This window comes from Salmo trutta, chromosome 10 (genome assembly GCF_901001165.1).
Source record: "Salmo trutta chromosome 10, fSalTru1.1, whole genome shotgun sequence".
Lineage (NCBI taxonomy): Eukaryota > Metazoa > Chordata > Actinopteri > Salmoniformes > Salmonidae > Salmo > Salmo trutta.
The window spans coordinates 39,950,084-39,975,157 of record NC_042966.1 but is presented as its reverse complement, the minus strand read 5'-3'; the positions used below and the strand labels follow the sequence as shown (position 1 = coordinate 39,975,157).

The 25,074-nt window shown below is 41.6% G+C and overlaps 1 protein-coding gene across 14 annotated transcripts in view; it reads left to right on the top strand.

Annotated features, from left to right (window-relative positions):
* LOC115201715 (calcium-activated potassium channel subunit alpha-1) overlaps positions 1 to 25,074 on the top strand; it is a 192,796-nt gene that overhangs the window by 151,961 nt on the left and 15,761 nt on the right. For 8 of the 14 annotated variants that reach the window (XR_003879796.1, XM_029765556.1, XM_029765549.1 and 5 more), the window contains exons 19-23: positions 257 to 265; positions 4,291 to 4,476; positions 12,963 to 13,056; positions 22,979 to 23,102; positions 23,635 to 23,859. Coding sequence is in view for 13 of the 14 variants with exons in the window: in XM_029765556.1 (XP_029621416.1) it covers positions 257 to 265; positions 4,291 to 4,476; positions 12,963 to 13,056; positions 22,979 to 23,102; positions 23,635 to 23,859 (638 nt within the window). In the remaining variant the exon portion in view is untranslated. Of the gene's footprint in view, positions 1 to 256; positions 266 to 4,290; positions 4,477 to 7,055; positions 7,089 to 12,962; positions 13,057 to 22,978; positions 23,103 to 23,634; positions 23,860 to 25,074 lie in introns of all 14 variants that reach the window. The other 6 variants (XM_029765559.1, XM_029765557.1, XM_029765558.1 and 3 more) reach the window with 3 other exon arrangements.

Below are 25,074 nucleotides of genomic sequence, written 5' to 3'. Positions count from 1 at the left end.
ATTGTTTTGGCGTGACAATGATTATAGGAGTTGGCAAAAAACAGTACAAACAGATCTGGGACCAGTCTCAACAGCAACGTCTGTGTTATGTTTCTCCTTTGGTGAATTTCAAACAGGCTTATTGAACGGTGTGCCTAGACTGGAGACACTTGTCTTTCTTTATATGTTATGTCCATACCTATTGACCCTAACTCTTGATGTGTTCTCTTCCTGCTGCCTTGGAACATTAAACAATGTATAAACGGTTCTCTTATAGTGATCTATTGTGAGTGATATGGTTACCCTCCCGTTCCCCTCCATAGTACAGTCTACTGCCTTGAATTAGATCTGTTATTGTTGAAATTACTGTCCATGTCGCATGTGGCGAAGGTCAATACTGCTGCCTGCCTGCGTCTTCATTCATATATCATGTGGCTAAGGTCAATACTGATTCCTGCCTGCGTGTCCTTCATTCATATATCATGTGACTAAGGTCAATACTGATTCCTGCCTGCGTGTCCTTCATTCATATATCATGTGGCGAAGGTCAATAATGCTGCCTGCCTGCGTTCTTCATTCATATATCATGTGGCTAAGGTCAATACTGATTCCTGCCTGCGTGTCCTTCATTCATATATCATGTGGCTAAGGTCAATACTGCTACCTGCCTGCATTCTTCATTCATATCTCATTTGCACGCTTTACTCTCTGGTCAAGGAGAACATTGAACGCAGTCAAAAAACTAAGATAGAATGTACCAACCATATCTCTGGACTCAATTTCACTTAAAACAGTTACTGCAGACTACCACCAGACGCCCTCCTGACACTTCAACAATCTGGATGAGGTTAGAATGAGTCAATGGTTAGAACTCAGAAATGCTCAAAATAAATCAAAAGATACTGTGAAAGCAGCAAACATGATTGGATATTGGATATTGACTTAGTTATTGGCCTTTATTAAACAACGTCCTGAATGCTGATTGGTTAAAACCACATTCTAGTCGGTGTCTATTCCACAAATTACCACCGGCTAAATCTATGACGTTATAATGCCTATTTACTCTGTTCCATCTGACTGCGCAATCCACTGTCTCATCAGCCCAGCCAGGCAATGTATAAACTTAATCTCCACTATAAAAAGCATCTAGACATTATCTCACATTTCTTTTAGACTAACTTTTAGTTTTCAACAGCGGTGATTTGTATAAACATTGCTGTCTGTCTCTCTGACATTTGCAGCATTGTTTCAATATTCAAATTGGATCTCCAGTTGTCCCATAGTAATGAACGTGGCGAGAGTCGGGACGAGACCGACAGACAGACAGGCAACGTTTCTCAGCCAGTCGACATCATGAATCAGCTGGCATAATTTTTATGGATATATACAAAGAAATGTCAATAGAAAACAGGTAAAACTAAACGAAGTGCAGCTAGTTTTCAGTCTTTCCAGCTTCAGTTTGAAGTGATTGTGTTTAGCTGTGTTTGTTGGCTAGCTCCTCTGAACAACAGTGTCCTGACGAGTGAGCACATTTTCTACGCCAGGCGAAATCACACCTCATTAGCCCGTTGTTATGGATGTATCCAAATAAACGTCACTAGAAAACAGCTAATGCAAATGCAGCTACTTTGCTGCAGTGAGTGATCTTTGCTGCAGTGAGTGATCTTTGCTGCAGTGAGTGATCGTTGCTGCAGTGAGTGTTCTTTGCGGCAGTGAGGGATTTTTGCTGCAGTGAGTGATCTTTGCTGCAGTGAGTGATCTTTGCTGCAGTGAGTGATCTTTGCTGCAGTGAGTGATCTTTGCTGCAGTGAGTGATCTTTGCTGCAGTGAGTGATCTTTGCTGCAGTGAGTGATATTTGGACTTTGGTCACGTGATCGTGATAGATGGGCACACTTTTACTATATGAATCCAAATAAGTGAGGAAACCTTTACATACAGTACTATGATTGAGTCAAACCAGTCCCATGCAGCCAGGAGACCGGTGCCCAGTCCCACGCTCTTACATGTGTACTGTACTGTATGTGGCTAAACATCTCATCCTCCGGCTACATCATGTGAACTTCTCTGTGGACGGATGCCAACATGAGAATGATATACCTAAGCATCATAGGCTTCAGGGTAACATTGAGATTTCACAGTGCAGCTTTGCTTGGGTTACTAAGTGATTACAGAGCATGTTCATCACAAAACCAGCTAACTGTTTTATTTAAATATTTACATGCTGACCACACTGCCCGCGTCAAGTGCACGAGCGTTGCAAAAATAAATGTACACATACATGTTATTCAATCATTGCACCCACACTGCTCGCGCGCGTCAACGAGCGTCTGCGTAGCCAGGCGCTAAAATAGAACTTGGTTCTATTTGTGACGCTTGACGAGCTGCAAGTCCCTCCTCTCCCATCTCCTCATTGGTTTTTAGGAGTATATACCCACGTGGGTGATTGAAAGATGAACTGAGGTCCACACTCCAGTCCAGTTGGTGGTGGTAATGCACCTTAAAGTTGGTTGCCAACTGCCATATAAAGTCCACAGAAGAAGACGAATCCTGAAGGAGGAGAGATTACTAAAAACTAACTAGATTAATCCTTTTATCTGTGGATTAATTGTCGGAGTAGAGGACCTTGTGCATTTCAGGTAAAATAACAACCCCAATGTTTATATCCCAGGACAAATTAGCTAGCAACAGCTAGCAAGCTAAATTGCCATAAATGTTTAATGCTTTTCGACCTGTCCCCAAATTAATATAGTTGGTTCCGTGTTCGTTTTCATATTTCAACCTGCGTGTCCTGATTGCGTCTGGTGTGGGTGGACAAAATCAACATACGCTCGATGGCGCAGATGGACATACGCGCACGAGCAGTCTGGTCAGCAGGCTGCATATTATAGCATGTGATATAATTGTGGTGTAACTGTGATATTATATAATGTGATTTAAGTGTGTTGTAACTGGGATATTATATAATGTGATTTAACTGTGGTGTAACTGTGATATTATATAATGTGATTTAACTGTGGTGTAACTGTGATATTATACCATGTGATTTAACTGTGGTGTAACTGTAATACGGTGGATCAGTACTACAGTGACCCAGCCTCTCACCCATCAGATGGGTACAGTAACCCAGCCTCTCAACCATCTGATGGGTACAGTAACCCAGCCTCTCACCCATCAGATGGGTACAGTAACCCAGCCTCTCACCCATCTGATGGGTACAGTAACCCAGCCTCTCACCCATCAGATGGGTACAGTAACCCAGCCTCTCACCCATCAGATGGGTACAGTAACCCAGTCACTATCAGATGGGTACAGTAACCCAGCCTCTCACCCATCAGATGGGTACAGTAACCCAGCCTCTCACCCATCAGATGGGTACAGTAACCCAGCCTCTCACCCATCTGATGGGTACAGTAACCCAGCCTCTCACCCATCAGATGGGTACAGTAACCCAGTCACTCTCAGATGGGTACAGTAACACAGTCACTCACCCATCAGATGGGTACATTAACCCAGTCACTCTCAGATGAATACATTAACCCAGTCACTATCAGATGGGTACATTAACCCAGTCACTCTCAGATGGGTACATTAACCCAGTCACTATCAGATGAGTACATTAACCCAGTCACTCTCAGATGGGTACATTAACCCAGTCACTCTCAGATGGGTACATTAACCCAGTCACTCTCAGATGGGTACATTAACCCAGTCACTCTCAGATGGGTACATTAACCCAGTCACTCTCAGATGGGTACATTAACCCAGTCACTCTCAGATGGGTACATTAACCCAGTCATTCACCTATCGTATCAGATACAGGGTACAGTCAAGCAGTGTTCCTGACGGTCTATTTAACCTGCTGAGGACACATATCATCCTTAACTCCTCCCCCTTTTACCCCCCCCCACAGTCACCTTGACCCTTTGATATTGACTTCGTCTAGTTTCAGACGACAGCTCTACTGACTCAAGGTCGTCCTTCTGTGTGCATACGAACACAAGTTTAGCATCAGTGAATCTTTTCAAACTAAAGCCCACGTTGGGATTTAGCGACGTTGGTCAGTCTCAGATTGTAGAATAGAAGTTGTACTGGTCAGTGACGTGGTAGTTAGAGTCTGACTCTGCACCTGTTCCTTTTTGTTAGCGCCCCTTCCATGTCCCCCTAGGTACTCCCCTCCCAAGTCTCTCCCACTCCTCTCCCTCCCTCACTAGGTTACAGGATAACCTTGCCTTGCCATTAACCTGCTGCCTTTCCTCCCCTTCCTGTCATCCTTCCATCTCTCCAACCGCCCAACCGTCCCATGACTGTAGCCAAGATGTCCGTCTACAAGAGAATGACGCTGGCATGTTGTTTTGATTGCGGCCGTTCAGAGCGTGACTGCTCTCGCATGTCAGCCAATGTGCATCACCATAGTAAAGCGAAGGACACCCTTCAGCAGCGTGGCTTCCCTCTCTCTCCTGTCTCTCTTAATGATTGCTCGACCACTTTACGTGCCTGTAAGTTGTCAACGTGACACACACAGCGTGTGTCATACGTGTGTGTGTGTGTGTGTGTCTGTCTGTGTGTGCATGAACATGCAGTACAAAGTCTTTTGGTTTGTGTGTTTTTCTGTGTCGTTTAGAATGCATCAATAGTCTAATAGTCTACGTGTGTGTGTGTGTGTGTGTGTGTGTGTGTGTGTGTGTGTGTGTCTGTCTGTGTCGTTTAGAATGCATCAATAGTCTAATAGTCTACGTGTGTGTGTGTGTGTGTGTGTGTGTGTGTGTGTGTGTGTGTGTGTGTGTGTGTGTCTGTCTGTGTCGTTTAGAATGCATCAATAGTCTAATAGTCTACGTGTGTGAGTTTTGTTTAGCGACTGCGGTGATTGTTGACGTTGTTTATTGATGTTGGAGATCAGTGTTATGATGATGTTGGTAATTCTGCCGTGTCTTTGTCCTGCTGCTAGTTGTCTTCTAGAGCATGCTATGTTAGTCTGGCATGTGTTTTAATGCTGTTTTGGTTTATTATTTATTAGTACATTATTTACTGCTTTATAGTTGGTTATTTAGTTCGTTTAAGGTACATCTCTTATATTAGAAGAAATACTGTTTATTGAATAGATTCTATATTTCTGCCAATGTTAGTGTTTTTTTTAGTGGACAAAATACCAATTCTGCTTGGCTTTATTATTTGTAATGTTTCTAATCTAATATTATTGTAGTAGGGTTTCATAGTACTGTAGCCTATACGTTACCAGCCGTAGGACGTCTACATTTCTTTACTAGTGACCTGGATCAATCTCACTCAATTACAGTAGATGCTTTCAGATTCAAGGGGCTGTAAGACAACACAGTTTGCCAAGAAACAAGTCCCCGCAGACAGAAATACAGACATGGAGCCGAGGGGGGGCTTTAGTCTCTGATAACTAAGGCATTTTATATCTCTGAGTGCGTCAGAGCATGACGTCATCAACCCACACTAGTGTATGTTGTGTGGCATGGGAAGTGTTGTTACATGTTACTTTGAAATATAAAGTCAGTCCACATTTGTTAAATAAGCAAACTTTTTTAAAAAGAAAAATCAAAAGCAGTTCTGCAGCACATAGTCTAGTCTCTGGGGCTGTCCTCTCCCCTGAGCCGCAACATGTCTTCCAGCCAGGGATGTTGTGGATGTGACTAGCTGACTAGCCGTAGACTGGCTGCATGGCTAAGTTAGCAGAGAATGCTCCAGAGTCGCTGTCTACACGGCGTGCGGAACGCTGAGAGCAGGGCCTCATGCGGGTTGACATGAAAATTATGTTTGCATTTTCATTTTGGGAGTGTTACCAGTTGTCATGAAACTCAGCGTGACAGTTCCTAACCCCCAGGCCACCCAGAGCCCCCTCTCTCCTCCCCTCCTCTCCCTCTCTCGCTCACTCTCGTTCCATCTCTCTCTCCATTTCTCTCTCTCTCACTCTATCTCCCTCTCCATCTCTCTCTCGCTCTTCTTCGGGTGGCAGGTAGCCTAGCGGTTAAGCGCGTTGTGCCAGTAACCAAAAGGTTGCTGGTTAGACTCCCCGAGGCGGCAAGGTGAAAAAATCTGCCATTTCTCCCTTGAGCAATGCAGTTAACTGTCAACAACTGCTCCTTAGGTGCTGTGGACGTCGATTAAGGCAGTCCCCCCACACCTCTCTGATTCAGAGGGGTTGGGTTAAATGTGGAAGACACTTTTCGGTTCACTGCATTCAGAACTGACTAGGTGTCCCTCTTTTCATTCTCTTGTTGTAGGACAGATGCTAGCTTGTTAGTCCTGTGCCGGCCAATCACAGGCGACAGATGCCAGGACCAGCATGCTCCCTGGTTGAACATGTCCTCTCACTGTCCTGCCATTAGCTAAAAAAAACTGACCTTTATGTTGTACTCTACAGGGGTCCAATAGGTAAGGTATTGTTGAATATGTTGGACTCTACAGGGGTCCAATAGGTAAGGTATTGTTGAATATGTTGGACTCTACAGGGGTCCAATAGGTAAAGTATTGATGAACATGTTGGACTCTACAGGGGTCCAAAAGCTGACTTACAGAAAGTAAATCATGTGGAATCTGGGATACTCTTTTTCATGGGGAGTAGGGAAAACCTTTCCTTTGTAAATGTATTGTTCTATAGGTCTCAGTCACGATGTATGAAGTACTGTATGTGTCAGTAACAATAAGGTTTATCATTTTAAGTTAACCATTCATAATTTCAGCTCCCTGACCAAGAAAGTATCACAGTCTGACTTCAGTATTAAACCTTTGTCCAGGGGTGGTTGGGGCTTGGGGGTCTGGAAACATTTTGAATACTGAAATCAATCTGGTGAGACCTGGCTGAGCTGACGGCATCACCGCAAGTCATTGAAACATCCTTATTTTTACTAACCAATTGTTATTTTCCATTGCTTGGTTCCATTTTGTCTTCAAGGCACACCTCAGTTCAGAAGTGCCTTTAAAGAGATTGAACCCAACAGCGGCTTTATAACTGACATTATAACCTTCCGTTATAACCTCTATTATCAGGCTATATAATTTGCTCTCATTGCAACAACCCTGTAACTTTTCATTGTCTTTGCATCTTTCTCAGCAAAAAATAACTATAACGGATATATCAAATCAAGTAAGTTTTGGTTTCCATGTATGTTTTTGTTATTAAATTTGTTTCTTAATGTCGATAACCCTCCTCTCAGTCCACTGTCCATTCTCTGCCTCCATCTTTCTGACTGTGTCTATCTAACTCTCCATATTTTCCTGTTTGCTTGTCAGCAGGGTTGGGGTCATTTCAGTTAAATAATTATTTCAGGAAGTAAACTGAATTTCCAGTTCCAGTTTTTCTAGAATTGGAAAAAAAAAATCCAATTGGAATTTCTGTTTACTTCCTGAATTGACTGAATTGAAATGTAATTGACCTCAATCCAGCTCGCCAGTTTCTGTGTTTCACTGCTCAATAATCCCACATCCTCAACCACTGACGTTGAAAAAGACACTGTCTATTACTGGACTGGTCTGTGTGTCTTTAGGAGGTTAGGTTAGTGTCTGTCTGATGTTGCCCTGTGACAGAAAATACTGTACAGTAGGCTGTCATGGGACATGAGGCAAATTAACTACATATATCTTTCATGATAACATTACATTTTTATAACACAGAACGATGTGTGTTTTTCAGTTTTATTCCAATACTTTATGTTTTAGTAAGTATTAGTTGTCATTTGAGCAGTAGATGGTGCTACTGCTCTATGGTAGTGTATCTCTGGATATTACTGCTAAGATCACTGCACTGTAGAGTAAAGCATTGTAGTTTTCAGATAACAGTTATGTCTGGTGAATCTCAAGAGAACCTGAAATCAAACGGCTATCTTAACCAATCAAACGGCTACCAAAACCAATCAAACAGGTATCTAAACCAATCAAACGGGTATCAAAACCAATCAAACGGGTATCTAAACTAATCAAACAGGTATCTAAACCAATCAAACGGGTATCTAAACCAATCAAACGGCTACCAAAACCAATCAAACGGGTATCTAAACCAATCAAACGGGTATCTAAACCAATCAAACGGCTGCCAAAACCAATCAAACGGGTATCTAAACCAATCAAACGGCTATCTAAACCAATCAAACGGGTATCTAAACCAATCAAACGGCTATCAAAACCAATCAAACGGCTATAAACCAATCAAACGGCTATCAAAACCAATAAAAAAATATGTATTTTTTATTTTTAGATTGACAATGACAAAACATAATTATTGTGCGTTATTTAGGAGGGGTATAGATAGTACAGTTCTCTCTACGATTTCACAATTCATTCCAAGTAGTGGATGACGAGACAATGTTACTATAGACCATCTAGAGTAGAGGGTCTTAGAAAGTCAGGATATCTGCCACAATGTGTTGTCCCTGCTATAAAGCTGTGCGTGTTTGACGTGGGACAGATGAGTGCAGGAGGTTTAGGGCCAGAACGATAATGTATTAGACAGCTGACCGTTTAAATAATCATCTCTATACAAATTGGCATCTGATCCCAGCTAGCTTTGGAAGAAGTGGAAAGAATTGTTTTTTTCCTCCTGAGGGTATTGTTAGCGTTTTAGTCATAATAAAAATAAAAAATATATATTTTTAACACTAGGGAAACTAGATAAGTCAAAACTAATTATACACATTTATTTAGCAGCTTTGATTAGGGTTTCAAATAGTTTCAATTTATTAGATTTGTTGTGATAAAATATGTTAAGTTCACCCCTTTCAGATGTCTGTTGTCATGTGATTATTCTCATAGTAGAATAGTAGAACAATCAAAGTAACACCTGAAAGCCCTGCTGTTGATTAATTCATGTTTATTATGAATATCAAAGTAAGTGTCACATCTAACATTTTCATTTTAAGAGTCTACTTCTAGTGGTTAAGTGGTGTTTAATAACAATGAGTTTCTTAATTATTGAACTATTCGTATTTTTATGCCATAAAGAATGATCCCCAACTTAAAATAATGGTGAATGACATGTCTGTAAAATAAAATCCCCAGTGATATTCGGTCCATTATAAAGTCAGTTGAATTCAACCCCACAGCACCTAATTTACAGACAGTATAGACATGTAAATAATCTATGGTTCTTCTCTAGTGCTGATTTTCATTCTTCTCTATCCGACAGTTAAAGACGACCCCTTTATCAAAAGGTCAACCTATCAGAACCAGTCTATTCAGGGCTCCCGAGTGGCGCAGCAGCCTAAGGCACTGCATCTCAGTGTTAGAGGCGTCACTACAGACCCTGGTTCGATGGCCGTGATTGGGAGTCCCATAGGGCAGTGCACAATTGGCCCAGCGTCATCTGGGTTAGGGTTTGGCCTGGGGCTGGCTGTCATTCTAAATAAGAATTTGTTCTTAACTGACTTGGCTAGTTAAATGAAGGTAAAAAAAAAAAACAATAATTGAACAACAACTCCATGACCAATGCAGCCCACCATAAAGCAGCAACAGTGGAGTAGTATTGCCCATGTCTGGGTCAATTCCTCTAGTCAACAACTGTAAAGGATGCCTGTGGTCTTCCAGGCCCTCAGTGTTAATGTATAGCCTCTGAGGCTCCAGAGAGCTGGTCCAGGGGGGGGGCTGGCAGCAGCAGAGGAGGCCAGCAGGCTGCTAGTTAAATACAGATACCAGCCCAGTCCACCCTGCTCAATATGAGACACTGTACATGTGAGAACCCTACTTGTGTTGCCATGCAGCATGGTGTGGTCACCACTAGATAACAACGTGTTGTGTTTTAGACTGTAGCTGAGTGGAGCGGATGCAAACCCCCCCCCCTCGGGTTGAACCTCAGTGATACTAGCTAACATCACAACACTTCGGTGACTGAGGCTGCTGCAAGGCTGGAGTGGAACACTGGGGTTGTAAGCCCCCTTGACGTCTGGTGTGGCTAGGCTTTACTACGCCCTGCTCGACACAACCACAACGTGTGTGTTAGTGACTGAAGCAGAGGCTGTACTGCTGGGGTGGAGTGGTTGCATGTGTAGTATTCCTTGCTAATGACCCAGTGTGTGCAGCTGTCAGCTGGGAACTACTAAATATTGAACACACTGACTGAGGAATCTCCAGCCACTCTACCCCACTCCACTGAAAGCCTCTTCCGTTGCTTCACTACTGTCTCCATTATACTGTCATAGATTAACAGCCCAGCAGCATTGCAAGTGGTTAGCCAATCTGAGGACCAGGATATTTTTTAGTAATTTTTTTAGTTATTGCTTACTACCCCTTTTTCTCCCCAATTTCCTGGTATCCAATTGGTAGTTACAGTCTTGTCTCATCGCTGCAACTCCCATACGGACTCAGGAGAGGCAAAGGTCGAAAGCTATGCGTCCTCCGAAGCACAACCGAACCAAGTCTCACTGCTTCTTGACACAATGCCCACTTAATCCAGTAGCCAGCTGCACCAGTGTCGGAGGAAACACCGTACACCTGGTGACCGTGTCAGAGTGCACTGCGCCCGGCCCGCCACAGGAGTCGCTAGTGCGCGATGTGCGGCCAAACCCTCCCCTAATCCGGACGACACTGGGCCAATTGTGCGTCGCCACCATGGGTCTCCCGGTCGCAGCCGGCTGAGACAGAGCCTGGACTCGAACCCAGAATCTCTAGTGGAACAGAATCTCTAGTGGAACAGAATCTCTAGTGGAACAGAATCTCTAGTACCTTAGACCACTGTGCCACTCGGGACACCTGGACCAGGATATTTTACGTTATTAATTTGAATGTATGAGTTACATTTCCTTTGTACAGGAAGGCCGGGTTGAAACACATTGTGTCGTGTTGACAGTCTGAAACATAATTTAAAACCACTTATCTGTTTCTACTGATTTGGTCTTTTTGTGTCCCAAATGACACCCTGTTCTCTAGTGCACTACCATGGGACCTGGTCTATAGGGTACAGGGTGCTATTTGGGACAGAGTCCTGATTTTGTATATCTAGCTCGTTAGAACTCAACATCGTTAGTCATGTATTAAAGATCTATGACTGATAAGAGCTAAAAATCCAGTGAGAGGATTTTAGTAACAGGATTAGTTAAAATATGTCAACTTGCTGTTTTTATTTCATTTTAATTTTTCACTCAACTGGCACTGTTGAGGAGCTGTTCTTTCTGCTTTCTCTTCACGTGTCGAAATGTGATATCAGCTAGCGTAAAGAATTAGCCTGATTCATTTTCACTGGAGGGCAAAACTTGTTGTTCTTTTTTTTTTCTTTTCGCGAAGACAGTAGAGCCCTGGGTCGGTGTAGTTTCATGTAGTGGTAAAGACAATGTCCAAGGGGCAGCTGAGCTGTGAATAAATCATAGTGGCACTCAGACCAATCTAATTACACGAGCCAAGGGCATCGGCAGTCAGTGTCATTAGGCCCTGAGAAGAGAGAGGAAACTAAAGACCAGCCATCTCCGATGCATTCAGACTTTGGAACAAAGGGCCCATATTTATGATGTCATCTCTGTGATATTTATGCTTAATTATCTTAATTAGATAAACGTTCTGAGAGATTTGCATAGCCAGCAGTAGAAGCATCTTAAAGTAACTGCCCAGTGTTCTCAGATTTCTATGAAATATGACCTATAAAATAGTTTTCCTTCCAAAAATTGTTAATCTGGTGTGTTAAAAGCAGCTTTTCTGTGTTGGAATGGTGTGGGCGTACCCCAACAACAGAATGGTGTGGGCGTACCCCAACAACAGAATGGTGTGGGCCTATAGCAGTCATAAAAAATATTCAGGTGAGCAGAGTGCTGATTGTCCAGCTCATCTTCCTCTAGACAGCTGATTGGCCAGCTCATCCACCTCAAGAGAGATGACATCATGTTCTATGAGGAAAAATAGCATGCCTTTTTATAACGATCTGTTTGAGATACAAGTTTGAGATGCTGCTATTGAAGTGTTTTTTTCTCCTATTCACGCTTTGGCCACAAATACACTTAAAGAGTCAACAACATTATTTGCATATAAGTTAACAGAGAATGCACTTTTACAAGTGATTTTCCCTGGGCAGTTCCTTTAAGTTTCTAATGTAATGATTTAATAGGACATGGACATATGTTTACTGAATTAGCATCCATACTGGGGTTAATGCATGTGTCACAGTCAGCCACACACTCCTAGTGATGCTTATTCCAAGGGGTTGATTCAGAAATGGCTTGAGGATGATTACAATTTATATACAAAACTTGAACAGATATTTACGATATCAAGCTAGAAACGGAAAAGAGATATAAGTATAACTTGTAAATGCCATTCAAATGTGGGCTTGGTTTTTAGTGTGATGTTACAATATTGGGGCGGCAGGTAGCCTAGTGGTTAGAGCGTTGGGCCAGCAACCGAAAGGTTCCTAGATCGAATTCCCAAGTTGACATGATAAACAAAATCTGTTGCTCTGCCCCTGAACAAGGCAGTTTAACCCACTGTTCCCCGGTAGGCCGTCATTGTAAATAAGAATTTGTTCTTAACTGACTTGCCTAGTTAAATAAAGATACTGTGTTGTTGTCATATAATATTATACGCACAGTATGTAGTATACTGTAAGAGATTCAGTAAGTCAGATTTACAGTAAGTCCATTTTATAGTAAGTCAGATTTACAGTAAATCAATGGTATATTAAATGAGAAGCATGATGGTAATGGCACTGCAGCATGTTGCATCATTATGTTTACACTAATGCAGACGATGTTCACATGCATTTTTATTTATTTGCTTTTTGGGGGATTTGTCAGGTGGTACTACTGTATCATGCGTTACATCCGTCCCGTCCTTACCCCTTCCTCACCCTGTGGTCTCCTGATCCGCTAGTCTCCTGTTCCTGATTCTAACCTGTCTTGCCTCTTTTGCTTTGGGAGCTTCTCTGACTTTTGAACCGATTGTCCTGTGTTGTCTTGGTGTACTAACTTACAGTAAATGTATAAGACTTACTGTATGTGATCTCACCTAGCCATTCCTTGGCTTCTCCCACTCTCGCCTGTTATTGCAGTGGAAGAGGAGCAGCAGTCAGCTGTTTCTCCTAAAAAGAAACAAGGCAATGGAAACACGAGGAACTCACCCAACGGTTCACCAAAAATGATGAGGTAGGACAACAGCTTCAGGAGAGTATCTATCAGTACTGTTCCGTTTGTGTTTCTTTATATGTGACCGGATTCAGGATCGTAGGTGTTTGACGCTCTTTTCTACTTCACAGTAGGGCCGTTAAAAAAATGATATTTGTATTTTTTTGGCAGAAATGCCTTCTTGAACATGGAAACTGTCGTATGTATTGATTACAGATTGGTCTGGGATTTGTTAATACTGTATGAATTTTTTACAATTATTATGAGCCTAGTTTAGCCAAGGAGAAAGCACTGAGATATGTAGGGAGAAAGGCAGGATCCCTGATTGGCTGAGATAATGGAGAGGGATAATAGAGACACTACTTCCTGGAGGACGATACCATGCTGACTCATTTGTTTATTCTTAAGGAGATGAGTGTGGCTAAGGCCTTAGGGTGTGAACGATGCTGACTCAAGTGATTTTTTTTCCTCCTACTTGTCTCCAAAGTGAACAAGTTTATCAAATTTACAAGATGCATAACTTTCCCATGTTTCCCCCAACTGCAGTGTATGAAATACCATTTTTGATTTAATCAGACTAAGACCTTTTCATGTTGTAGCTGAACCGGATGCTAACGTATCATAGTATGTATGTACACAAGCTTCACTTTTTTTTCATAAAGCCAAGTCTGCAAAATTTGACACATGTTCACCTTCCTGAATTCAGTCACAAGTTATAGTCGTAACAACCGTGATGATACATATTACACAGAATAAGAACACGAGCGAGACAGAGAACTCTCTAAAGCTGAAACATTTCTACTCTGTCAGTTTGTCAGCTGTTAAAGACAAGACATAAGCTTCAATATTTATTTCATGAGAGAGACAGACTGACCATGAGAAGCGGATTGAGTAATACTTCAGCTTTAAGGCCTCAACTGTCCCCCCTCCCAGTCCCATCCACATGTACTGGGACCTTTAAACAGCAGTGACACTAATGACTGCACCAACCAATCAGAGAGACTCCTGTGGTTCTATCGCCCCGGGCAACTCTATTGTAGCGATCCCTTTGAGTTCTATTTTTGGTTCAAAAGACCACGGGTGATATGCCTCATCGCCATCCAAACTGAAAATCAAATGCTACCTTGCTTTTATCTTGTCCCATGGAATTAATTGAGTGTTTATTGATTTTGACGGGTGATAGGAACTGCTATTCAACACACGAGGCCATTAGAAGGAATAGAAGAACCATTATCATTCAAGGGGAAAGGTAATAGACGAACCAGGTCAGAAGGAAGTCACACTGCAGAGTGTGGAACAACTGCAAACCTCTCTGCATAAAATAGGATTGAATTCTACTGTACATTGCTATTGTATAAACTTTGTGTAAAAGCAAGTTGTAATTGAAGGTACCTCCAAGCTAGTTATCGTAATACTACATCTTACAGTTACCAACAAACATTTGCTCACCTGCTTACATGAGGAAATCATCTTTGTACAGACAGAAACTAAACCGTGCCCCTGTTTGCCACATAATTTATGTATGTTTTCTTTGATCTGTTTTGACTGGTAATATTTATTTGGAGGCATTTGGCCTTCTTCAAAGTGTTGTCAGAGCTGTACAGTAGCGCTTTCGGAGGTTTCCCTGGCTCCCTGGGAAGGTAGTCGAAGCTCTGTGGCTCTTTTAATATTATTCAGACTAAGGCCTTTTCATGTTATAGCCCTTAGCTAAACTGACGCTAACCCACCACAGTGTGTATGTGTTTATTTTGTATACAGCGGCACTGTGTGTCTAAGACAATTTTTACCCTCTGGACATTAAAGTTCATCCTATCCTATCATACTCCGCTGTTAGCCATGCTAATACTGCTGGGTATACAGGTGCATCTAATGTAGTACAGTATACAGGTGGACCTAATCTAATACAGTATACTGATCTGCTCTAACACTGTATACTGATCTGATCTAATACTGTATACAGGTGAATCTGATCTAATACTGTATACTGATCTGATCTAATACTTTATAGAGGTGAATCTGATCTGATACTGTATACAGGTGAATCTGATCTAATACTGTATAACGATCTGATCTAATACTGTTTTACTTATCTGATATAATACTGTAAATAGGTGAATCTGATCTAATACTGTATACAGGTGAATCTGATCTAATACTGATCTGATCTAATACTGTATACAGGTGAATCTGATCTGATACTGTATACAGGTAAATCTGATCTAATACTGTAAACAGGTGAATCTGATCTAATACTGTTTTACTGATCTGATCTAATACTGTATACAGGTGAATCTGATCTAATACTGTATACAGGTGAATCTGATCTAATACTGTTTTACTGATCTGATCTAATACTGTAAACAGGTGGATCTGATCTAATACTGTATACCGATCTGATCTAATACTGTTTTACTGATCTGATATAATACTGTAAATAGGTGGATCTGATTTAATACTGTATATAGGTGAATCTGATCTAATACTAATCTGATCTAATACTGTATACAGGTGAATCTGATCTAATACTGTTTTACTGATCTGATCTGATACTGTATACAGGTGAATCTGATCTGATACTGTTTACAGGTGAATCTGATCTGATACTGTATACTAATCTGATCTAATACTGTATACAGGTGAATCTGATCTGATACTGTATACAGGTGAATCTGATCTGATACTATATACAGGTGAATCTGATCTAATACTGTATACAGGTGAATCTGATCTAATACTGTATACAGGTGAATCTGATCTGATACTATATACAGGTGAATCTGATCTAATACTGTATACTGATCTGATCTAATACTGTATACAGGTGAATCTGATCTGATACTGTATACAGGTGAATCTGATATAATACTGTATACTGATCTAATCTTTCATGAACTACTAAGGTGCTACACGGTGCATCGTCTGGCTGCCTGCACTGTGAACTCGAAGAAGCGATTGTTTGCAGTAGCCTAAGGGATACTTTATTCAACAAGCTGATAGAAAAAACATCTGGTTACGTATACCATGTGTTTTCTACAGGACCTGGGGGCCCCACGGTCCTTGTAAATAAGTAATGATCAACAGATTGGCTGTGGGTTTTTGAAAAGCATGCCTTTGTCAGTTTGTATGATGGGGGGGGGGGGGGGGGGGGGGATGTTCAAAGCCATTGCCTGATTCCATTGCCTGCTGGAGCGGAGCGGGAAGGAGTGAATGCTCATTCACAGCTAGGAGCTACAGTGCTCTTACTAAAGGGAATGCTGGAAGAGCCCATTTAAAATGCCCAGCTTCTAGCAGAGTTTCCACTCAGTTGAGCTGTCAACTCCTATGTTCTGAAATGCATGGATTTTATATGCTACCGATGTTTTATCTTTCATGTTGAAAGTGAATCTAAAATTCATCCATCACAGTGATACGTCTACAATGTACAGTAGCTAGTCAGGATAAATATGACTAATTAGAATTTAAAAAAAAATAAAAAAAATTTTTTTTTTATTTTTTTTATCGTGGATGGACCTGAAACCCATGTCATTCACAACAATTTCAACTCCACTCAATCTACATAGTAAAAATAATGAAACACATAACCTACAGTACGTGTTGATGAAAGCAAGAATATTTTTTTACACAAATATAAAAAAGCTGTATTGTCACATACACCGGATAGGTGCAGTGAAATGTGTTGTTTTACAGGGTCAGCCATAGTAGCACGCTGCCCCTGGAGTAAATTAAGGTGAAGTGCCTTGCTCAAGGGCACATCGACAGATTTTTCACCTTGTCAGCTCAGGGATTCAAACCAGCTACCTTTCACTTACTGGCCTAACGCTCTATCCGCTAGGCTACCTGCCTTCCGGTAAAAAAAAAACACTTTAGAAACACCTTTATGAAGTCAAAAAACTATAGAAATTATCCCTGGAAGTAGAGTCAGTAGAATCAGCTGTGGAGATATTAGATATAGACTGTGTCCCAAATGGAACCCTCTTTCCAACATAGTGCACTTGGTTTTGATCAAAAGTAGGGAATAAGGTGCTATTTGAGACACGGATATGGCGATATAGCCATCTCCTGATGACGGCAGAGAGAGAGAATGTGACGTGTCACTGAAGTAACGAGTCACATCTACCCCCTCCTTGGTGATTTCCTCCTGGCTGAGACGAACTCTATTTCCACAGAGCCCATATGGGTCATGAGACAAAGTCACACAGCGCTAGCTCGCACTCGTCCGCACCGTGACACACGTCATGTCGGGAACAGTGCAGCTGAGGCGAGCTGCGGTGTAGGTTGACTGTGACTACGTCCCAAATGGCACCATATTCCCTACATAGTGCACTACTAATGACCAGATGGGCCCTGGTCAAAAGGTAATGCACTATATAGCGAATAGAGTTCCATTTGGGACTCACTGTGTCTGAGACTGTGAGAGATAGCTATCTTGGCAGACAAAGTCTGTGCCTCACTCACCAGTAGTGGCGGGGAGCGCAGATTGAAGTGACAGGCCTCCACTGAGTGAGTGGTGAAACGTGCTGGTAATGAAATATGTACCGGGAGTGTAAAAACCACTAAATGTTTTCACTCTTATATTAACACCTGTTCTGCTCTTCCTCTCACCTTCCTACCGATCATAAAGAACACTACGTCAGGCCGGCGTTGTAAACAACAATTTGCTCTTGATTGGTCAAATAAAGGTGCTCCAGTTTATGATTTTTGTTAGAGTATTGAGGCCTCTTGAAGTGCAAGAGATATTAAAGCCAAATGTTAATATATATTTGATATGCTGTAATATGTAAACACATTACATAGAAGTCAACTTGCTTGCACCAATCCCCTGCAATTACAGTAACATACAAACCCCGCCTCCCCTCCATGAATTTAATTAATTAATTCATACATTAATTAATGAATTGCAATTGCAGAAAATAGATTACAGTAAGTGTAGTGGTATCATAAAACTGATCACGGTAACATACTGTAGTGTAAATTTACAGGATTATACTGGCAGCAGAGTTGCCAGCAAATTAATGTTATTGTATAATACAGAACTGTTTTTCTTAGTATAAAACATTATACAGCATCCCTGCTGTAAAGCAAAATTACAGTATTTACCTGGCAACTTTGCTGCCATTATAATGCTGTGAATTTATAAGGGAAAGTTTTACATTGAAGGCAACTACTGGACCAATTGCTAAAATAAATGTTGATGACCAATTGCCAATGAAAGTGATTCTTTGTGATTATCAACCGTTGTGAGCACTAGGCCAATTTCCTAAAATGTATTATCCTAAAATGTAATCTTTTAATTTATTTAACCTTTATTAAACCAGTAAAAGCCCAATGAGACCCAGTCTCTTTTTCAAGGGAGACCTGGCCAAGAAGGCAGCAACAATCAATACATTACAGATTTAAAACATACAACAATGCAATACAATAACATGATCCAGCCTAAAAAAAGTATTTACACTCCTCTGTAACAGTCTCCCATCAATATTTTAAATTCATTCAGTGGCACTAACATATCTAGATGAAGCATGGATTGTAGACTATTCCATACTTCTGATGCACAAGACGAGAAGGCAGTCTTGCCTAATACTGTACATGTCCTGGGGACTTTAAGTAGCAACCACCTAGCAGACCGGGTATGGTAACTGCTGGTGGTGAAGGAGACCAGACTACAGAGGAGCTTTGTAGAGGAACACATACAATTGTATCTTTCTGCGCATATAAAGTGAGGTCCAACCTACCATTTGGTACAATGTGCAATGGTGGGTGAGAGACTTGGCAATTGTAATAAAACGCATGGATGCATGATAAACAGAGTCCCAGTCTCTGTAAGACAGAGGAGGCTGCATGCATATACAACAAGTCACCATAATCCATTACAGATAGAAAAGTGTCCTGAACAAGCTTCTTTATAGCCATAAGCAGGAAGCAAGCCTTATTACGAAAATAAATGTTTAACATACACTATATATACAAACGTATGTGGACACCCCTTCAAATTAGAGGATTTGGCTATTTCAGCCACACCTGTTGCTAACAGGTGTATAAAATTTAGCACACAGTCATGCAATCTCCATAGACAGAAATTGGCAGTAGAATGGCCTTACTGAAGAGCTCAGTGACTTTCAACGTGGCAATGTCATAGAATGTCATCTTTCCAACAAGTCAGTTCGTCAAATTTCTGCCCTGCTAGAGCTGCCCCGGTCAAGTGCTGTTATTGTGAAGTGGTAACGTCTAACGGCTGTCCTCGGTTGCTAAACTCACTACCAAGTTCCAAACTGCCTCTGGAAGTAACATTGACTGTTCGTCGGGATCTTCATGAAATAGATTTCCATGGCTGAGCAGCCGCACGCACACAAGCCTAAGATCCCCATGTGCAGTGCCAAGCGTCGGCTGGAGTGGTGTAGAGCAGTGGAAACGCGTTCTCTGGGGTGATGAATCACGCCTCACTATCTGGCAGTCCGACGGACAAATCTGGGTTTGGCGGATGCCAGGAGAGCACTACCTCCCCGAATGTATAGTGCCAACTAGAAAGTTGGGTGGAGGAGGAATAATGGTCTGGGGCTGTTTTTCATGGTTTGGGCTAGGCCCCTTCGTTCCAGTGAAGGGAAGGCTTAACACTACAGCATACAATGACATTCTAGACAATTCTGTGCTCTAACTTTGTGGCAACAGTTTGTCCCTTTCCCGTTTCAGCATGACAATGCCCCCATGCACAAAGTCCATACAGAAATGGTTTGTTGAGATTGGTGTGAAAGAACTTGCGCATAGTCAGGGTTCTGCACAGAGCTCAACCTCATCGAACACCTTTGGGATGAATTGGAACGCCGACTGAGAGCCATGCCTAATCGCCCAACATCAGTGCCTGACCTCACTAATGCTTTTGTGGCTGAATGGAAGCAAGTCCCCGCGGCAATGTTGAAACATCTAGTGGAAAGCCTTCCCAGAAGAGTGTTATAGCATCAAAGGGGGACCAACTCCATATTAATGCCCATTATTTTGGAATGAGATGTTCGACAAGCAGGTGTCCACAAACGTTTGATCATGTAGTGTATCTTCACATTTTCAAGTAATGCACTATGTATGATTACAACCAAAACTTTACTCTTTACCTCAGCTAGCCCCATTTAAACACAACATTTACCTCAGCTAGCCCCATTTAAACACAACATTTACCTCAGCTAGCCCCATTTAAACACAACCTTTACCTCAGCTAGCCCCATTTAAACACAACCTTTACCTCAGCTAGCAGCTAGCCCCATTTAAACACAACCTTTACCTCAGCTAGCAGCTAGCCCCATTTAAACACAACCTTTACCTCAGCTAGCCCCATTTAAACACAACCTTTACCTCAGCTAGCCCCATTTAAACACAACATTTACCTCAGCTAGCCCCATTTAAACACAACATTTACCTCAGCTAGCCCCATTTAAACACAACCTTTACCTCAGCTAGCCCCATTTAAACACAACATTTACCTCAGCTAGCCCCATTTAAACACAACCTTTACCTCAGCTAGCCCCATTTAAACACAACATTTACCTCAGCTAGCCCCATTTAAACACAACCTTTACCTCAGCTAGCCCCATTTAAACACAACCTATCGGTCCTCTCACATATCCAGGTCATTTTGAATGTGGAATTGAGTTCTCCTGACAGATTGGAGGTTGGGAAGTAGAAAGCATTTTAAAGAAGACGTTTGCCTGCGTTATCCAACTACCTTCCTGAGAGGGAGGACATTATGGCTATAGCCTTGGGGTAAATCCCCACAGACAGACATTTTAGCTCTCCTGTCTCATGGAGCCTGAGGGATTGCAGTTTCAGCTGACACCGTCATACTTAAAACCTTACTTAGGTTGGCATTCTTCTAATGTCCATACAGAGCAAAAGTACAGTGCTCTTAACTAATAAAATATATGAAGTATTTAAAGGTCTAGGGATGAAGACAGATGTATCCTGTCTATATTTCAGAGTTTAATCTTCACTAATTTGACAAATCCATGTTGTAACAAGAGCTAGTGACGATGTATGGAACTAAAACTAGATTATTCCAATATTTATTTTCAAAGTTAAATATGGTAAAAGGCATGCTTTTTTTTTCTAGGCCTGTAGCACTTGGTAATTGGGCGTCATATCCTAATTATTAATCCCGTATACAGTGAGCTTTAAGATTGGCCCCATGTGAAATGAGATGCCTTTCCTCTACCCTACCTGCCTCCACAACATTAATATTACAACTGTTTTCAAAATCATCTCTGGTTTTAGCGTCAGCATACACTACAACCACAGTGTCGCGTCCTGACCAGTGAAAAGGGTCATTTGCCATAGTAGTATGGTCGGGGCGTGGCAGGGGGGGGTTGTTTTGTGTGTTTTGGGGTTTGTTTGTTTCTAGGGGAATGTGTTCTAGTTTTCATTTTCTATGTTTCGTTTTCCAGGTTTGGCCGAGTATGGTTTCCAATCAGAGGCAGGTGTCTTTCGTTGTCTCTGATTGGAAGCCATGCTTAGGCAGCCTGTTTTCCTTTGGGTTTTGTGGGTGGTTGTCTTCCGTATCGTCTGAGTACCTTACGGAACTGTTGGCTGTCGTTTTATTGTTTTTGTTGAAGTGTTATCATTTAATAAAGGAAGAATGAGCACTCTACACGCTGCGCCTTGGTCTACTCCTTTAGACGATTTTGACACACAGGTAGGTACCCTTGTTTGGAGACCACTTCAGTGGTCAGTGTACGATAGCATCAAGCTCAGATGCTAATAACCTCTCTCAGTAATTAATAACATTGTTTGTTCGGTCCTGACATACACACTCAACGCTTGGATGCTAAAACATTAATAGCCTTCAGTTTAGAAAGAAAATATGATTGGGTAAATTGCTGAAATATTAAGTGTGATCTGTTAAGTCTTTACCGTGAGGAGTATACCGTCCAGAAGCTGTATGCTGTAAGGAGGCCGTAATTCTTCATGCTCATGCCAGTCAGAGGATTTGTCCCAAATGGCACTCTATTCCCTATATAGTGCACTACTTTGGACCAGAGCCCCATGGGCCTTAGTGTAAAGTAGTGCACTATATAGGGAATAGGGTGCCATTTCGGAGGCATCCAGTGGCAGTGTACTACTGCAATCTCATTCCTTCTTCCGCCACACCGCTGTCCTAGATGTCACTCACTCTGATGATTCTGCAGTTTGTTGGCATCTCCACTGGCGTCTCCACTGATCGCTTCTGACAGGAATAAGCAGGGAAAAAATGTATATGAAAAAGCTTCGATTTTGATTAAATGTGATTTGTTTGCAGATCCCCTTAAAATGTTTCTAATGTTATATTGATGAGTGTGTTTGGAGGATAGAAACGGAGATTTGATGGGAAGTCATGCTGATATGTGAAAACCCAAAGGAAGTAAAGTGCTATGTTGAGTGCAGGGACACTTAACACCCGTGAAAGAGGGCGCGAACACAGTTTGTGTCCCAAAGGCACTCTTTCCCATAAGGCTCTGGTCAAAAGTAGTGCACTATATAGGGAATAGGGTGCCATTTGGACACATCCACACTGTAAGAGGCAGTCAGGTTCTCTGACCTGAAGGTTCTTCTGAGATGTAGACTAAACATCCTTTAGTATCCTGACGTCCTTAATCTCTTGCTTTTATGCATGATATACAGCACATGCGTCTATATCTGCTCAGATGAAATATAAACCAGATGAATGTCTCACCAACCAACGATCCACTTTTCCAGCTATACGACCGCATATAAATAATGCTTCTCAATTTATTGCCTAATAATCCCTTCACCTAAATGTTCAAATATTGAGCGGCGGCCGCCGACAACGCGCCAGTTCAATACGTTTTAAAATGACACAACGACGACAAGCCTCCAATCCTCCCTCAAGGTATATCTCTCATCCCTCCATTTCTCTTCTCTCTCTCCTCTCTCTCCTCCCTCCCTCTTTCTTTTGTTTGATTAGGCATGACCCTCTCCTCATGCCGGGGAAGGAACAGATTGAGAACATGGACGTGAACGTGAAGAAATACGACTCCACAGGGATGTTCCACTGGTGCCAGTCCAAAGACATTGAGAAGGTCATCTTGGTGGGTACCTCACTCCCTCACGCTGAGGTGGTCATTCATCACTGGTCATGTCCCAAATGGCACCTTACTCCCTATATAGTGAACTACTTTGGTGTTTTCCGTGTGGGCCCTGGTCAAAAGTAGTGCACTATAAAGGTTATAGTGTGACATTTGGGACGGTTCTCTCCCTGTGACAGATTTATCGTGTCACAAAGTTCCATCAGACATGGACAGGGCAGTTAAACACGTTGTAATGAGGTGGTTGACATGCCATTTGCTCCACTGAGGGTGTCCTGTGTATAGGACATTTCTTATATCAATATGTTATATTGCAATTTGTTAATTACAATGACAGTCTATAAATATTACAGTAGGCTAATTATCATTTTAATGGACAATTTCTTCTCTAAAATATTCAGATTAACTGAATTGAGAATAAATCATCTGAACACATTGCTAAATGGTAATAGACACATTTTACAATTTAAATTAGACAATAAAGTTGTATTGTTGTAATTTGACATACCCGTATGGTTCTGTCTGACCATTGCAGACCCGGAGCGAAGCTGCCATGACTGTTCTAAGCGGCCACGTGGTCGTCTGTATATTTGGAGACGCAAAGTCGGCTTTGGTGGGCCTTAGGAACCTTGTGATGCCTCTGAGAGCAAGCAATTTCCACTACCACGAGCTGAAACCCATTGTGTTTGTGGGTTCTCTGGAGTACCTGAAGAGGGAATGGGAGACCCTTCACAACTTTCCCAAAGTCTCCATCTTACCTGTGAGTAGAGATAAATCACATTTAGAAAATGTATATCGTCAGTGTGCTTTCCTCCAGAAGAAAGACACAAAAGAAATAAAATAAAGACATAAAAATGTATTTGTCACATGCTCCGAATACAACTTGTATAGACTTTACCGTGAAAGGCTTGCTTACGAGCCCTTCCCAACATAAATAATACAATAGTAACACAGGTAATAAAATGCTCAACAATGGAGCTATATACAGGGAGTACAATACCAGATAAATGTGCAGCGGTACCACGTATTTGAGGTAGATATGTACATGAAGGCAGGGTAAAGTGACTAGTCATCAGGATAGATAATAATAAGGTATTTGAGGTAGATATGAACATGAAGGCAGGGTAAAGTGACTAGACATCAGGATAGATAATAATAAGGTATTTGAGGTAGATATGTACATGAAGGCAGGGTAAAGTGACTAGACATCAGGATAGATAATAATAAGGTATTTGAGGTAGATATGTACATGAAGGCAGGGTAAAGTGACTAGACATCAGGATAGATAATAATAAGGTATTTGAGGTAGATATGTGCATGAAGGCAGGGTAAAGTGACTAGACATCAGGATAGATAATAATAAGGTATTTGAGGTAGATATGTACATGAAGGCAGGGTAAAGTGACTAGTCATCAGGATAGATAATAATAAGGTATTTGAGGTAGATATGAACATGAAGGCAGGGTAAAGTGACTAGACATCAGGATAGATAATAATAAGGTATTTGAGGTAGATATGTGCATGAAGGCAGGGTAAAGTGACTAGACATCAGGATAGATAATAATAAGGTATTTGAGGTAGATATGTACATGAAGGCAGGGTAAAGTGACTAGTCATCAGGATAGATAATAATAAGGTATTTGAGGTAGATATGAACATGAAGGCAGGGTAAAGTGACTAGACATCAGGATAGATAATAATAACAGTAAAATAAAGAAGAGAGCAGCAGCAGCAAATGATGAGTGTAAAAGTGTGTGTGTTTGTGTGTAACGTGTATGTGTGTAACGTGTATGTGTGTTTGTGTTGTGTCGGAATGTGTGTGTGTGTTATGTATGTGTGTATGTAGTGTATGTGTGTGGGTTTTGTGTGGGAGTGTCAATGTGGTGTATGTGTCAGTGAAAGTGTATATAGTGTGTATATATAGTCTAGTGAGTGTGTATATATATATAGTCTAGTGAGTGTGTATATGGTGTGT